Source organism: Siphateles boraxobius, unplaced genomic scaffold (genome assembly GCF_051911475.1).
Source record: "Siphateles boraxobius isolate OS27281-9 unplaced genomic scaffold, OSU_SipBor_1 29, whole genome shotgun sequence".
NCBI lineage: Eukaryota > Metazoa > Chordata > Actinopteri > Cypriniformes > Leuciscidae > Siphateles > Siphateles boraxobius.
Genome location: NW_027508908.1, coordinates 11213219 through 11230601, shown reverse-complemented (window position 1 = coordinate 11230601; position 17383 = coordinate 11213219). Strand labels below are relative to the sequence as shown.

The 17383-nt window shown below is 37.5% G+C and overlaps 2 protein-coding genes across 3 annotated transcripts; both read left to right on the top strand.

Moving 5' to 3' along the window:
• The first annotated feature begins 174 nt into the window (after window positions 1–174).
• Window positions 175–3802, top strand: rab33bb (RAB33B, member RAS oncogene family b). The gene is made up of 2 exons (XM_077246574.1): window positions 175–499; window positions 2859–3802. Exons 1-2 carry the CDS (start codon window positions 287–289, stop codon window positions 3327–3329), a joined length of 684 nt encoding a protein of 227 aa, XP_077102689.1. The 5' UTR covers window positions 175–286; the 3' UTR covers window positions 3330–3802.
• A 2104-nt stretch (window positions 3803–5906) lies between these two features.
• Window positions 5907–17130, top strand: htra3a (HtrA serine peptidase 3a). 2 transcript variants are annotated; one of them, XM_077246571.1, is made up of 10 exons: window positions 5907–6674; window positions 9290–9389; window positions 9792–10014; window positions 13941–14135; window positions 14231–14263; window positions 14360–14474; window positions 14734–14793; window positions 15749–15806; window positions 15971–16066; window positions 16376–17130. In XM_077246571.1, exons 1-10 carry the CDS (start codon window positions 6251–6253, stop codon window positions 16542–16544), a joined length of 1473 nt encoding a protein of 490 aa, XP_077102686.1. In that variant the 5' UTR covers window positions 5907–6250; the 3' UTR covers window positions 16545–17130. The 2 variants fall into 2 exon arrangements, with proteins under 2 accessions (XP_077102686.1, XP_077102687.1); XM_077246572.1 differs by lacking the exon at window positions 14734–14793 and having other exon boundaries at window positions 5943–6674; window positions 16376–16688.
• The last annotated feature ends 253 nt before the right edge of the window (window positions 17131–17383 follow it).

The window sequence follows — 17383 nt, the reverse complement described above, 5'->3', positions numbered from 1 at the left end:
TTTTAACAACGGTTCTTACCCCTTTTATGCATAATTGCATTCATTAATAAAAAGGAATAATCATATGTATTATATTACAAAAAGGCAGAATGTTCTTTAATTACCTGCTTTGATGTCTTATGAAAGTGGGGTTTAGAAAACGATTCCAAGTTTCTCTTTTATTTAAGGGGAAGTAATCAGTAAACATCAGTCATGGACATGTGAGGAGTGCTCACTGGTGCACTCTTAACTTTTAGCTTCCTTTGAACATCCAATTGAAGTTGATTTTTCGCCACTGTAACAGTAAATGGATTCGTCCTTGGAGAGCTCCAGCTCGTCGAACGGTATCCCGGTGCGCTGCCGTCGTACCTGTAAGATCATTGTGATCGGAGATGCTGGGGTCGGTAAGACCTGTCTGACACACCGCTTTTGCACCGGACAGTTTCCCAGCAGAACGGAGGCGACAATCGGGGTGGACTTTCGTGAGAAACTTCTTGAGATGGAAGGCGAGAAAGTCAAAGTAAGAATTAAATTATTTCAGTTGTACTGTATTTTCGATTGATTTTATATCACGTTTATTTTGGAGCAGATTACAAAATACTAATTTAGGCATTACGTTAAACCATCCGTAAAAACGCGATTAGACATTATTGCGAGTAGGAACGGCGATTTTTTTTCACGTCATGACTCATGCAGCCATTGCGTAATCTCAACATCTTTTGGTTGTTTTAGCGAAATGTTTGTATCACACTCAATGATAGCCCTAGTTTTTATTGTCAAGTCATAAACAGTAGGCCTACGTTTTATTTGTAGCATTATTTGTAATATGTTATTCGCCTAAATTATGTTTTTTTTCACCCTTTTAACTTTAAAATTAACTAAATCGAATGCTCAGTACTGAACATACCGCTCTGGAACTGATTTATTGAAGAGATCCGACTCAGAGAAATAGGCTATTTTTTTTTTAATGCAACAATAATAAAAAAAAATACAGAAACAAGACAGTAATGAACAATAATTAGGGTTACAAAAACCACAAAGAATTTTACACCGTAACAGATTCACATGCAGTAGAGTTTTTAGAGTTCCTCAAAGAGTTTTGATGCCATCAAATATTTGTAATAATTTACAATTTACCTGATCTGTTTATCGGATTCAATAACCAAGACGTAAATTCTTTACTACTTTAATTTTTAAGTGGTAGGAGGTTTATTTTTGCTTGTGAAAGCTATGGAGTAGTCTAACAGTGGCACGCTGGATTTTACCTTGTTGTTGTTGAGATATAAATTAGCTTTGAAATGAGGAATTGGACTTCACTTTTTAAAAGAGAAGCTTTAGTCCTGCACCACAAACATATTAAATAACAATTGCTTTAAAGATTAACTTTTACATTACTACCGATACTACCCGGATTTCAACCTTGGCACTATTTTTTGTCCAATTCAAGTACTTTGTGTGTGTAGGCTATTAAAAAAACAGCTAATGAACTTTATAACAGGGCTCTCAAGTCTCACACGCATTTCAACCAGTTCACACGCTCACACGCCACACCTTGTATTTCTCACGCTGAGGAGTAAGGGAACTTGTCCCGCTATACAATTAATGGACGAGACGCAGGCAAACGGAGGGAAGTTCTCTGCCGAGTTCATAGCATCTGTCTCGAGTTATACAGAGTTAAATGCTATCTACCAGCCAATCAGAAATTAGAATCAGTTGTTTCTGGGTAGATTATGTGTTCCCGCTGCAAGCTCGTTCGTTACTAGACAACACGCGCACACACGGAGTGGAAGTTGAAAGAGCACGATCTGATGAATGCGGTTTTTTGACATCTTCATTTATTTTATTTTATTTTTTTAGCATTTTGATTTTACGATTCCTGGACGATATCTCTTGCCTGTGATCAAAGACAGTGAGAGCTGATGTTGAGGAGTATAGCCAAATTCGTGCTAAATTATTTTTGATGCATTCAAAAACTCTCCAACTGCTTTTAAAGGGGGCATCGGATGCAAAATACACTTTTATACGGTATTTGCAAATAAATGTGTCTTTGCAGTGTGTGGACACAATCACCATGCAATGAAAAAAATCCATTCACTTTTTTTTAATCCTCAAAAAGCCAAAAAGTTGTTGCTCATTATCATTTAAAGAGACATGCACCGAAACGGGTCACTGTGAACAGAGCTGTTTTTGAATAGGTAAAAAGGGTGTTGTTTTACACAACCATTGAGAATTTTTAACCAAAGTATGTTACAAACTTTTCATGAAGACCCAAAAGAATCATACCAACTTGTGGAAAATGGGCATCCGATGACCCCTGTAAAGGTGACCGGTTTGGGTCTTGACATACATGCTCAGGGCAAGTTGTTATGACACAATTTTATGTACATTGAGCACTGATGTTCAGTTGGCTTGTTTGGGGTCAAATTTGTTTTTATTTTTCAATAAATTTGTATTTTTTAAATATAACTATTTATTTTATTCGGATGAATTTGTCTTTTTATCAGATTTAACAATTGTTATAATTTCCATTTGTGCTGGTCAATTATGAACAATAGGCAAAATTGAACTGCTAGCAAAAATTGAAGCGGATTTGGTTGGGTCGAGGGACCGCTGCTGCAAATATTTGGGTGGCTCCTCCCCTAAATCTCACTCTAAACTTTTGATAAAACTTGAGAGCCCTGTTTATAAATACCATCAGGTCAGGCAGATATATAACCCAATGGAGATTCAAGTTTCAATTTTAATGTTTCTGTAGCTCAGTTTTGTCATGCATGGCAGCAGCAATGCCAAGGTTATTAAGTCATGAGTAAAAATGCAAAATGTGCTATATCTGTATGTGAACACAAATATAAATCTTGTCCTTTTTCATCTCGCTTCAGGTACAGCTGTGGGACACTGCTGGTCAGGAACGTTTTCGTAAAAGCATGGTACAGCACTACTATCGCAATGTGCATGGGATTGTCTTCGTGTTTGATGTCACTAACCCCATTAGTTTCCGCAATCTGCCTCTGTGGATGGACGAGTGCCGTCAGCACTCTCTTGGTCCAGATATTCCCCGGGCCCTTGTTTGCAACAAGGCCGATCTGGTCACTCCGATTACATCTGTGGTAATCGAGCAGGCTCGTCATTTGGCCGAAGTCCATGGAATGTCTTTTTATCTTACTTCAGCCAAAGGTCACAAAGGGGACCAGGTGGACAGCATCTTTGTGACATTGGCAAAGAGTCTGAAGAGCCAGAGAAGCCAGAGTGTGAACGAATGTGTGTTAAGGTGCAGATCTGAGAGCTTAAAAATCCCAGCTAAAGTCACAATAGCACAGGAGACCAAGAAGAAATGGGGCTGCATCTGCTGACAGATAAACACAAGAGTGGTGTGATCACTTCAGTATTTCCACTGACAGGGACAAGTGTATCCTTTGAAAATCACAAGTCTGTGGTCAGAAAGAGAGAGGAAAAAAATCTTTAAACTATTTGCAGTCGTAGCAACTTGTAAAGATTTATGTTGGCCATTATGCAAAGGACAATTCATGAAGGGATTCCTCCTGCATGGAACATTCTAAGTGTAACTGCTAGACTAAACGACTTTATTCTAAATATGGAGATTTCAAAAACTGCTTAAAGATCTAGTTGTCACTGGTTAAAAGGGAAAGCTTTTGTCTGTATAAAAGTTTGTGAAGTCTCTGACTGAATCTTTGCTTACTTGTTGATGCTCTTTGTGCTGTCCCATACACGTGTGTCTAAGACTAACTGACTTACTGACCATACATGTAACCGTATATTACCCAATTTAAATATATTTTTATGAATCAATAAACAGTATGAAAAATACAATTGTCTCATTTTTACATTTCCTACTTGGATCCTTTGACATCTGGAATTGAAGCAGGAACACAAGATTCATTGACACCCTCATGTGACTGTTAGAGGAAACACAACTGAAGGGGGCTGCATAAATTCATAAAAAGAAAAAGATTTAATTAACTTTTTTTTTTTGCATATCACAGTTTGGTTTGATTATTATCGGACTATGGATATTAGCTTTGTTACAGCTGTCAATTAGTCATTTAATCATTGTATACTGTATAGATCGCACATAATGTTTGTTAATGGCCTGGTTTCACAGACACCGCTTAGATAAAGCCAGGATTAGACTTTTTTCAAGTAGCTTTTTTTTAAAGATATGTCGTTGCTTAACAACGATATAAGTTGCTTTCAGTAAAAACAGCTCAAACATGCATTTTATTCTGAGAAGACTTAAGCCTTGTCTGTGAAGCACTCTAAGAAATAGCTAGTGTACAAGATTTAAAATTCTAAAATTTGTGTTTTGGTTTTTACTTTAAGAATGTTGCCTACCTCGTTGGACATTTGTTTTTATTTGCTGTTTAGACATAGGCCTACTGTCTAAATAATGTTTAAGATCATGGCATCAGATGTGGTTAAAAGAAAAGAGCTCCATGTCTCAACCAGTATAAAACAAAACTTTATAGATGAAACTTTATTTATTTGCTATTTCAACAATAAAAATAGCAATGATATCTTTTGGTGAAATGGTGCTTGTACAGAAACAAATGGGTTATTTCTATAATATCAAACTGTTCTAATAATTCTTTGTCTTAATTGAAGACATTCTGGTAAACATTTCAGAGCACACAGCATGCAGAAATCTGCCCACTATAACCAAATCACCCGCGCACGCTGTGTACAACATTAAAAGGCCTCAGTGAAGCAAAATCTAGGTCACCTTGTCATAATCCGTGTTGGGAGAAATGCATTACAAGTAACGAGAGTTATGTATTCAGATTACTTTTTTCAAGTAACTAGTAAAGTAGCGGATTACTTTTAAATTTACAGCAAAATATTCGAGTTACTTTTTCAAATAAGTAACTACATCTTACTTTGTTTTGATGGTTAGTTACACTAAATGTGAACGAACAAATCTCACCTGCACCAAAACAGATTCAGTATTCTATAAAATGAATGAAAAATAGTAAAATGCAAACTCTGAATATTACGTAGACCTGCAATAAGTAGCCTTTTAAAATACACAAATATACTTTATGTATTTAATCTCATTTTATTTACCAATGACTTTGCTGTTGACCTTTAATGATCCAATTCAATCATACTAATAAGCAAAAATGACTTTAAAGAAACATCAAATTTGTGTTACATTTATTTATTTTTATTGCTGAAGTAAGATTGTTGAACTTTCTTCTACTGCATCCTATTCTTCTTCAATCCAAAACGGCAGCACAGCTTAAAGGTTTGTCTGAGCTGTGTCCTCCGTGACTTTGCATTTCCTTCAGCTTGAGGCTTATTCATTTTACTCTTGGTGTGAAAGAACCTTTACATTAGCCAAAAATAGATCTTTTTTATTTGTTATTAAAAAGCTAAAAAGCAATCTCAGCCAAGCCCAGGTGAGAAAAAGTTATGCAAAAGTAACATAATGCATTGCTTTTCAACCAAGTAACGGAATTAGTTACTTTCTGGGACTGGGAGTAATGCAATGTTGTAATTTTATCACTTTTAAAAGTAACTTTCCCCAACACTGGTCATAATTAAGTTAATAAATGTTTAGGATGTTTCTGCATACGCCACAAGGAGGCATGATAGCAGTAAAGAAGAAAGCGGTGAGCTGAGAGAAGCTCTCGGACATGTTGTAAAACTGTGAAATAGGCAGAAAATACAACAGCAATACTGTACAGTTAAAGACATTTTTTTCCATACGTTTGTTTTTCTATCAGTGAGGAGTTTGTTCATTTTTATTGTTTATATCATGATATTTTCAAGCCTGATCCTTTTTAATAGTATAAGCTTGAAAGAAGTTTACTCCCACTTCTTGAAATAGATATTTCCACAGAATGTGATAATAAATTCGCTCTTTAATGCATTGTTTAGTAATGACACTGTCCTGCCTATTTCATCATCACACTGAGTGTGTAGGATATTCAAAAGCAGTGAAGTGTAGGGAGCGAGTGTGGCCACATGTACGGGAAATCTGAGAGATTTATCCGGCACTATTTTTTGATAGAACGAGCATCTGAGACTGCACTTTTAATCTAGGGAATGAAAACTGTACATTTCATGTTAAACGCCGTTACAATCATCGCGTGACGTTCTCGGAAAAGTCAAAGGAGCTCTTTGCTGTATTTTGGACATCATAGGGCACGAATGAATATCACAAAGAATTAAAATAGCTAACTGAACAGACAACCGAATTCAGTCCATACACTGACTGAATTTCTCTCCAAGTGTAGGCTACCTGAAAACTGAAATGGGAATGCTGGTCATTCTGTTTGCAGCAACAATGCTCTATGCGCAGGAACTCGCCGTGGCCGAGCCGAGGACAAAATGTTCATCCAGGTGTGATGTGAGTAAATGTCCGAGCCCGAGCTGTCCGAGCGGTTACGTGCCCGACCACTGCAACTGCTGTCTTGTGTGCAGCCTGGGCGAGGGCACATCGTGCGGTCGGAAGGATGATGCTCCGTGTGGCGACGGGCTAGAATGTAAATTTCCAGCCGGTAAGCGACTTTCCAAAGGCGTTTGCCAGTGTAAGACAACTCACAGAGTGTGTGGCAGCGACGGAAAGACCTACGGTAATGTGTGCAAGATGAGGGCAGCCGCGCGTAAAGCGCAACAGCGAGGGCTCTCCGTGATTACCCAAACGCACAAGGGTTCTTGCGCATCATCAAGCCCAGGTCAGTCACTGATTCAACTACTTGTTTTTCCTCTTGATTTTTCTGTTTCTGTTCAGTTATATCCTACTATCAAAGTTGGTTCTGTTCAGTGTGTCTTGAATAGTAACTAGTAATTATGTTTACTACTATTTTGTTGACCATCAGCGCTATTGCCTTTGCGCATGACATTTACTCATGCTATTTGTCTATTATATAGGCCTACGTCTATTTGTATGAAAGTGTCAGTTAAACGGCTGCTTGAATTTCGTAAATGAATTGCATTTGACAGTATTTCCTGTCTAAAACTTGCAATACTTTCAAAAGGTTTGGCTATATGTTTAATGGATACACTCACATTAAAGGAAGACTCCGGTGGCATACATTAGGGTATCATGGTGGTCGCCATTTGAGATTATATGATGAGCTGAATAGTAGCTACCTCTTTTTTTTACCATGATTTCTGAATAGTAGAAACACCCTTGTTATTGGACCTTTTTCAAATGTGGGGTAATATACAACAATGGGTGACAAATGCGCCTGCAAATACTTTCACAATGGTGTCAGTAACTGAACATTTTTGACTGCTGCTTCATCCATGTGAATAAGACCACTGTTTTATTGACTGGGGGGAGACAAAAATAATGACAGTGCGAATGTTAGTGTGTGTGTGTGTGTGAGAAGCATAGGTTGATACTCAGTCAGCTTTTGGACTGTTGCTATATCTCTACTAATTTTGGCTTCCTTGCGTGATGTCTGATTTTGTCTGATTGAGACGTCTTGGAATGCCTACTAAGTAGAAACACCAGTGTGATTTTGGATGTTTAGTGAGACGTAGAGTCAACAGCTCTTAGTTCCTTCCTCTTACTATTCCAGTGTGGTCTGTAGTTATTTCACTAAGAGCCAGTGAACATAAACACCATCTAAATGCAGCTTTTAACCCTTTTATACTGAAGCGCGAATCAAAACATGCAACTATTTTTATCCTTAAACTTTGGAAAAGAGGACACAATATAGACCGAAAACCATCTGTGTCCAGCCCACAGATTCTTAGGGAAGTTAAATGTGACACACCTAGTCACAGTTGAGCAGTGATCTAAATTATTACAATGGATGTCCTATATTCTGTTATGTGGACATTTGGTCACTGTGATTTTGCCAAGACATGTTCCTGCATCAACATATTCTGTCAAAAAAATGTGTCCTAATCCTATCCTTATCATCCCTAAACCTTACCCATAACCTATTCCTTAAACCAGAGGGAAATAATAGGTGAATAACAATGTAGAAGCACCTAACCCTGGTTGTAAGTCTAAACTTGACATACAATTGCCCCTCAAATCTGATTAGTTGTTTGGAATGTTGTTCCACCAGGATCAAAAAAGAAGTTGATAAAGGAACAAGTTGTTCTTGCTGAAATCAGGTTCACCTAAGATGTAGTTCTAATCAGCACATTGGATGCTGCTGATATTGGGAGATTAAGTTATTGAAGCCTAAATATGTTTGTATTTCATAGATCAGGGGCCGGTTGTATAGACATTATGTTAAGACAGTGTCTTAAGTTCTAGTGTGACCCACTAGCAGTTAGTCTGGGGATGTCAGTTTTACTTTTCGGTATCAAATTAGGCTAATCTACGTTTTTATGTAACTGATTTAAAAAAGCTATCAACAGTCTTAAAGAAAAAAAATTGGTGTCTAACTCGTAAGACTAGTCTTAGCGCTTTATGCAACCGGTGGGCATATTCAGAGGAAATTCCTCTGTCAGTGATTTCTCACTTAAAATCACACTACCAGTCAAAAGTTTGGAATAATTAAGTTATAATATTTGAATATTTTTAAACTAGGCCTATATTAAAATAAAGTGTAAAACAGTATTATAAGTAGTACTAAAACAGTATTATAAAAATACAGCAAATATAAGAATTATTATTCATTTTAATTAATAAAACAGTTATCCCCTTAAAATTTTGTGGAAACTGTGATACACTACTATTCAAAAGTTTGGGGTAAATAAGATAAAAAAATACTTTTATTCAGCAAGGATGCAATAAATTCATCAAAAATGACAGTAAAAACATTTACATTGCAATGAAATGCTTTTCTTTTGAACTTATTACAAAAATTTATCCAATTTTCCTGTATTATTATTTTTCATGCAGTTTCCACAAAAAAATTAAGCATCAAAAACTCTTTTCAACATGGATCATAAGAAAAAAACATTATTAATAATTGAGAACCAACAATAACTGAGAAAGATTTGCTTAAATATTAATTTAGTGCACATTTACATCCTTATAGTACAGGGGTAGGCCAGCTCGGTCCTAGAGAGCCGCTGTCCTGCAGAGTTTACCTCTAACCCTGAAAAAAAAACCTTACCTGTAGACAAGGTAAAGGTTGCCTACAGGTAGGCAACCCCTGAAGCCTTAGTGATCCTGAAGACATTGATTAGCTTGTTCGGGTGATTTTGATTATGGTTGGAGCTAAACTCTGCAGGACAGCGGCTCTATAGGACCAAACTTGCCTATCCCTGACCTATGCTATTTACCAAAAAACAAACTTAGTATTGCTTATATTAGTCATTAGTCTTCATATCTGGCTTATCATGTCATTGACATGAATGATTCTTGCTGCTAGTATAGGTCCTGCACATCTGAACAGCCCAAGGTATAAGTTTAACTTCATCGCTGATGTTGTGGAGAAGATTGCCCCTGCTGTGGTACACATCGAGCTCTTCCTCAAGTAAATTCTACTCTTCTTTATACCTATAATGATAAATGATAAATGATGTTTTAGTAATGTTTTTACTGGTCAAAGCTATATTTATTTGTCATTTTTGCACTCGACTGAAGACTCTCAAGAGAAGGAGTTTTTATATAATTCAATACTGTAGTAATCTACTCATACCTTACTGATAGTCAACAGTTGCTTTGGTATAATTTTGTTAAATTCTGTTGTAATCATAGTCATGTAATGACAGTGCAAGGGCGATATTACTATCAGTTTACATCAAACTATTAGGTATGCATTTAGCAAGTTGTATTGTTACATTAACTTTTATTTTCAAGCAATACTAGAATATAATTGTAATATTTTCACCCTTTCAGTCATACAATAACCACTGTTTTGAATGTTTGTGTCCAGCCATCCGCTCTTTGGCCGCCATGTACCTTTGTCAAGCGGTTCTGGATTCATAATGACTCAGGCAGGTCTGATTGTGACCAATGCTCATGTGGTGGCTAGTAGTGCAACAGTAACGGGCCGCCAGCATCTACGAGTGCAGCTACACGATGGCCAGACGTATGACGCCTCCATCAGAGACATCGACAAGAAGTCTGACATTGCCACTATCAAAATTAATCCAAAGGTGGGAATCATTTCACAAGCATTAATGACCCATAACTATCAGTTTACAGCTGTTTTTTATTGCCTTGTTTTCCTATCACACATTTTAGTAATAATCATATATTAGGTATCATTTGAAAGCTTAAAAACTAAAAAATCATCCTGTGAAACCTTTTTGAAATCGGACAGTGAATTACCATGGAAATGGTACTTTAAAACCCTTTAGGGGACTCCTCCCCCAAGTGGGAGGTGTCTCATTTAAAGGGTTAGTTCACCCAAAAATGAAAATTCTGTCAGTAATTTCTTCGCCCTCATAGGCTGTTGCATCTGCTGGCCCAGAAATGTTAGTAAAGACATCGTTAAAAAAATGTCCAAGTGACTACAGTGGCTCAACCTTAAGTTTATCAAGCAACGAGAATACTATTTGTGTGTAAAAATAAAATAAAAAAAATAACGACTTTATTCAACTATTCATTTTCGTCCGTGTGGGCCTCTGACGTGAGTTCACGAGAGTGCCACAACACTTCTCAGTTCTCTCGCATGCGTCGTGGCGCTCTCGTGAACTCACGTCAGAGGCCCACAAAGAAGAAAATGAATAGTTAAATAAAGTCGTTATTTTTGTTTGTATTTGCGCACAAAAAGTATTCTCGTCGCTTGATAAACTTAAAGGTGCTCTAAGCGATGTGTTTTTTAGGCCAAAACATTTTTTGTCACATACAGCAAACATCTCCTCACTATCCGCTAGCTGCCTGTCCCCTGAACACACTGTAAAAAAACGTGGTCTCTGCAGACACCCCAGGCTCCAAAAACGGCAACGAAAACAAACTGGGCTAACCCGCACCACGAAACATAACAAACTGTTCCACCCAATAACCGACAAGAAGGATTTGGGGGTGGGGTTTGGGGGGGTTAGTGCGCAGATGAGAAGGAGGGAGGGTCTAGCTAGCCTCCGTTTTGTTTGACAATACTTTGAACGTCAACAAGAAGTGACATCACCCAACATCGCTTAGAGCACCTTTAGGCTCAATCCCAATTCACCCCTTGCCTCTACCCCTTGTTTTCGAGTGTACCCCTTGGCCCTAAAAATAGAGTTACAAGGGCCAAGGGGTTGAAATATTCCCCTACGAAATGGAACAACCCTTCATAAACCCGATACGTCATCAGTCGTCGATGATCGCTCTGACGTTACGGAAGCGACGAGTTTTTACAGGATTTCTCCATGACAACGACTGACAATGAGCGCCGCTGCTTTAACCTCTGAGCAGGGACGTCGTTAGGCCTATTTTAGGGGGGCTGAAGCTACCTCAAAATGTTTCAAGCCCCCCTAAATGATAATAAGAACAACAATAACAATTTGATTTATGAATAACCTCATTGGAATGAGTATCCTCATAAGGAAAGGGGATACGGGATATTTTGGTTTCCCATGGCATACATCCCAAGTCTCCGGGAGTCTCCCGCATATTGATATGCGTGAGACTCCCTGATGCTCGCAAATTAGTTCAAATCTCCCGGAATCTCGAGCTTGCGAGCTCCAAACCGTGTAGCGCATGGCAGAGAGGGAGAGAGCGAGAGACCTTGCGTGTGTGCAAATGTGCGCGCGTGTGCCTCACGAAGCGCATGGTGGTGTCATCTGGGGCTAAATTTAAATGTTTAACTTTTGCGAAGCCATCTCGCCGGTGATTCGCGATGTATTCTGCAAACTTTCTTGTAGCCCTCGTAACTCCCAGAGGAGTGTGCCTCTGAAAAATCTCTGTTTCGAGGGCTCTTTAGCCCTACCCCTTCGCACTACCCCTCTATCACAACAAGAATCGGGACACCCTACCCCTAGACGTGAATAAGCAAAACGGAGGGGTAGGGCCAAGGGGTAGGGGCAAGGGGTGAATTGGGATTGAGCCTTAAGGTTGAGCCACTGTTGTCATTTGGACTATTTTAACGATGTCTTTACTAACTTTTCTGGCCCGGCAGATACAATACCTACCAGCCAGCTCTTAGATTTCATCAAAAAATATCTTAATTTGTGTTCCGCATAAGAACGAAAGTCTTATCGGGTTAGAACAACATGAGGGTGAGTAATTACTGACAGAATTTTCATTTTTGGTTGAACTAACCCTTTAACAAAAAAGTTCACCCAAAAATGAAAACTCCATCATTAATCACTCACCTTCATGGGGTTCCAAACCCATACGACCTTCTTTCATCTTCGGAACACAAATTAATCTTATGGATTTCATCAAAAATATCTTCATTTGTGTTCAGAAGATGAATGAAAGTATAACGGGTGTGGAACATGATAAGGGTGAGTAATTAATGACAGAATTTTCATTTTTGGGTGAACTAACCCTTTACCTACTTCATACTTTACTAACCTTTTACCTACCATATTTGGTGACTGTTTTGTGATAGAAGTTTTATTGTGACAGAAATGTAGTAATTTGCTACAGGAGAAAAATTTCAATGGAATGTGGGTGTCAACAGGTGGCTATTTTTGGTACAGTGCCTAACCAATTTTTGTGATATCAACTTCAAATTTGGAACACAACTTCGGTTATACATATGGCCTTGACTTTTTTTTGTTGTTGCAATTTTAGAGTAAAAAAAATTAATTAAGTACATTTGTTTTACAGTGCTTCAGCAGTAACCTGCCGAGTGTCTTCTTTAAAAAGAGACCAACCTTAGTTATGTACTCCAACGCATTCATGAATTACAACCATTTAAGTTTGGATAGTGCATTTTCACATCTATGCTCAAAAAAGGGGGGTGACAGTTAAGGGATAATAGAATAATAGGACCATTATATCTCATTTTTAATATTTTATAATATTTTTCCCTTGTCTCCATTATTTTCTTCTGTAAATGTGGAACAAGGCCTTGAGGCTGAAAAAGTTTAATCCTCAACCTTTCTTGCTTGTCAGTCTCACCACATTTTTCTTTATAGTGGAGTTTCCCGACACAAAGCCTATTACCCAGTAGTCCAGAGTTCATCTTTCATAAACATTCAAAATATAAAAACTCAGCACAAATCATCCAAAAATGGCAACATCTTTGACTCTTAAATCCCATGTTTATGACTCTAGAGGCAGATGGTTTATATCACACATTCCACCTCATCTAGACACACTTGGACATGTTAACTGTAGCTTTATTTTAAGCACATGCTGACCTACATTTGTGTGTGGGAATTTTGGAGGTGTTGTAAGGTGTGTTTTGTTTCCTGATGCATCTGGATCTGATTATAAAGATGTGTAAACCGTCTAGTGCATTATTTCTGTTGCCCATTTCTGAATTACACTTTCAAAGAGAAACTATTCAGAGTAGACATCACTTTGTTAACAAAAAAATTAAGAATGCTCCCATGTCAGAGAGTTGCAGATATTTTGTTTCTGTTTATAGTAGTTGATGTCATTTCCCCATCTCTTGCTCTGCAGCCTTAGACTTTTTCAACACTGCGCCCAATTTCTGATTTGTTTTTTAAAGTTGGTCTTAAGGATAGACTGTTCAAATGTTTTTGCAAGGACTGAAATCAGATCGGTTTGTTCAGGTTGTGTTATCAATTAAGCAATATTACATGAGCATTAGCGTTGTTGTTCATATCACCATCCCAGCTGTTGTTCTGAGTAAGTGTGTAAAAAAATGTAAGTAGCACATCTTTACTTGAGGAAATAACATTTATTTCACCATTGAATGTCAGTCACATGCTGGCCGGGATAGCTGTGATTCGGCCATAGGCACGAGGCTGCACTTTATCAGCTTTTTACACTAACAGGATGATTGCATGTGTGGCATACAATAATGCAAAAAAAAAGAAAAGAAAAAAGGAGTTAATACTGAGTAATGTAGTGGTGTTTCATTCCTGAGTGAAGCTGTGTTTTTAAACAACAGAAAACATATGGACTGAATCACATTTCAGTTGATTTAATTTTCATGAATTGTTCTGTTTATCTCTAGAAAAAGTTACCAGTGTTATCACTGGGTCAGTCTGCTGACCTGAGGCCTGGTGAGTTTGTGGTTGCCATTGGAAGTCCATTCGCTCTTCAGAACACAGTCACAACAGGCATCGTCAGCACAACACAGAGAGATGGAAAAGAGCTCGGCATCCACGACTCTGACATGGACTACATCCAGACCGATGCTATCATCAATGTAAGAATGGTGTTTTTAGGCTACAACAACTGTTTGATAGATGTTTTACCTGAATTTGATTGTCTATTTCTCTCTCTTTCATCATCAATGAGAAGTATGGAAACTCGGGAGGTCCACTTGTCAATCTGGTGAGTGGGAATTGAGTTTTACATCTAGATTAAGAGGACACTGGTTAGATACATTTAATATTGCTAGCTTTTTACATAATATTTCTGTCTTGTTAGGATGGTGAGGTGATCGGAATAAACACACTAAAAGTTACTGCCGGGATTTCTTTTGCCATTCCATCCGACCGAATCAATAAGTTCCTTGATGAATCCAATGATAAACAGCAGAAAGGTAAGCGTCATGCACAGAGGTAATGCAATTTGTTAGGCAGTTCGAAAAATGAATTCCTCAACAGAAATTTTAGCCCAGAGAAATCTGAATTACAAATGGATATTTATTTTCATTCAATTATATGGATTAATGAGGTGTTTGTGTGTCCCACCTATTCAATTATATTCTGCCAACGGTAACAAAATGGCTACAAAACGAATACACTATGCATGAAACAGCCTGTCCATTACATCCTTGGTGTCATTTACTTTGATTTCAGTCAAACAAAGGCTAGTCAGGACAAACTTCACGCAGTCTCAAGCTGTGAAAACTGCCTCAGGTGAGGTAATTGCTAGCAAATGTCACTTTGCTAGCTAGCTGCTAGTCATCTTGCTGGCCTGATGACATCAAACATGCAAGCTATAGCAGAATCAACTGAAATTTAACTGGTCCATCATACCATTTAATTACTTTTTGAGAGGAGGTAAAGTAAAGGTGCAGCATTGATGTTTAGGCCACAATGCTGAATTAGGTTGTTAACTGTTTACCATGTTATACCATAAAACTGCTATGCATGAATTTGTCCCAGTAACCTGCTACTAGCTAACTGCAAGTCAATAGAACTATTTGCTTCGGTGTTTTACGAAAATGGCTACCAAACAAAAAGGCAGTCATTATTTTGTTAAGTTCAGTTTTGTGCAGTGCTAAACTCATGTTTGTGAATAACACTCAGTATGGGATACTACAGTTATCTGATGGTGCTTTCAAGTCCTCCTGGGAAGTTTGTAATTATGAGTTGGGAATGCGTACCAATGTACCAATTCTACCAAATAATTCTAGAAGATTTTGATGAAGTAAGAATGGGCATTAGGTTTTTTTGTTTTTGTTTTCTTTGCTTTCTTATGTTTGCCTTCAATTGAATTATTGAAAGTGCTGTAAACTGTATCGTTATATATTGTATTGGAATAGGACAATGTTGTATTTTGTACATGCAATTATAGTTTTGTTGTAAATGTAAACAAAAATATTTCAATAACTTCCACAAATTTACTGTCAATAACAGACCCTGCTGCGTCCCAGGCATTCGCCCCGGTTTTCTCACTGACATGCCCCCTACTCAGAAGCTCAGGGCTCTAAGGAAATCGTGAATTTCCCAATCATATTTACTTTGTGGTGCAATTCATGTGCTTTTAACTCGTAAAAACAATCTTTCAGGCAGGACTTGAATTCACTTTTTGAATTCTTAAATTCGCACAAATTGTACAAATATCTAAAACTAATATTTTCTCTTTCAGATATAAAAGGCCCCAAGAAAAGGTTTATTGGAATCAAAATGGTCACTTTAACAGAAAAGTATGTTATGTCAATCAACAACATTGTTTGTTTGTTTGTTTTTTAAAGCAGAGTCCTTCACATTTATTAGTGTCAGGTATAATCAGTAAACCTTCTGAAAGGAGAAAAGTCTTTCTGCATCCCTTTTCGCTCAGATCTCTCTCTGTATTTCTTTTTTTCCTCAGCATTGTCCATGGGTTAAAATGGCACAATCCAGACTTTCCAGATATTGGCAATGGAATTCTTGTCCATGAAGTTGTCCCAGATTCCCCAGCTCAGAAGTATGTCTAAAGGCCAATTCACACTACACCAACAGACGGCAACAGACACTTCGTCGGTTTTTGTGATGTGCTGTAATCTGGTGACTGTCGGTGTTGATCTGCTGCGTCTGTTGGTGCAGTGTAAATCGGCCTGAAGCCAAACTATATATTTATTTTCACCCCACATTCTTTTCAAAATGCGTTTGAGCATATCACATATTAAGCATGCTGTTACATACAGTATATGTTGTTGCAACATCAATCAACTGCATTTTTATTTATCCCAAACTAATCACGTGACGTTCTCCTTTCATTGGTTCCTCTTCACAGGGGTGGGCTTGAAACAGGTGATATTATAGTGAAGCTAAACGGCCATCCATTGGTCAACACTGGAGAACTACAGGAGGCGATTCAGGGAGACATGCCCCTCCTTCTGGAAGTTCGCCGTGGTAATGATGATCTACTATTTAACATTGAACCTCATATCCTTATGCAGTGACATTGGCAGAGATGTGGAACCAGAGGAGTGATCTGAAGAACAAGATCAGCAGATTGGTAGACTCTGAAGTGTTCTTGAGTTTCTACAGCTGGATGAAAATGTGAAGAAAGTAAAGCACAATTAACATTGCATCTGGGCTTCAAAGGACAAATGCAGTAAAAACAATTGCCTAGTATGCGCACTGGATCTTCAGACCATTTTCATTATTTTTAATAAATAAATACATTTTTATTAATGTCATTCTAACTCCAAAGTAATACAGTGTCTTTCTGTATGGATTGCCTTGGTCTTCACAATAAAGATCAATTATCATTTAGAAATAAAAAAGGAGGCACTTAGCCAATTATACACTTTATATTTACGCTACTGAATGCTTTTGGCACCTGATGAAGTGTATCATTTTCATTTGATTTGATATGTAATTGCTTACAGGAAAAACACCAGTCAGAGTAGTCTTTGCACACAGCTTTTGTAAAGGCAAATGCTGATATTGTTTATTAGTTTTTAAATGCAAAATATTTGCACAATGAATATGTATTTCGATAAATGACTATTTAATACTATTAAATAACTATTATTTTTCAAAGCTGATTTAACGTGTCTAGCACTGTTTTAACTTTCACAATGACTTTTGGAATGTCATCTAATAAATTGAATTATATCAGTCATTTTACTCAATGGTTTGTATCACACACTGTGTATCCAGGTCTCCTGTAGCTGGAAAGGCAGAATGAACTTTGTGAGAGTAGCTAGTAGTACAGTAAACAAAAAGATGGATTTGAACATCAAAGTTGATGTTAGAGTATGACAATATGTACTGTAATTTACAGTAATAATAT

What these genes read in the sequence shown, in the direction of transcription:
- rab33bb (XM_077246574.1), top strand. Translation starts at nt 287, where the DNA reads ATGGATTCGTCCTTGGAGAGCTCCAGCTCGTCGAACGGTATCCCGGTG. An exon ending in TGGAAGGCGAGAAAGTCAAA is followed by an intron (nt 500 to 2,858) that starts GTAAGAATTAAA and finishes ATCTCGCTTCAG; the next exon opens with GTACAGCTGTGGGACACTGC.
- htra3a (XM_077246571.1), top strand. Translation starts at nt 6,251, where the DNA reads ATGGGAATGCTGGTCATTCTGTTTGCAGCAACAATGCTCTATGCGCAG. An exon ending in GAGGTCCACTTGTCAATCTG is followed by an intron (nt 14,264 to 14,359) that starts GTGAGTGGGAAT and finishes CTGTCTTGTTAG; the next exon opens with GATGGTGAGGTGATCGGAAT. An exon ending in CAATGATAAACAGCAGAAAG is followed by an intron (nt 14,475 to 14,733) that starts GTAAGCGTCATG and finishes CTTTGATTTCAG; the next exon opens with TCAAACAAAGGCTAGTCAGG.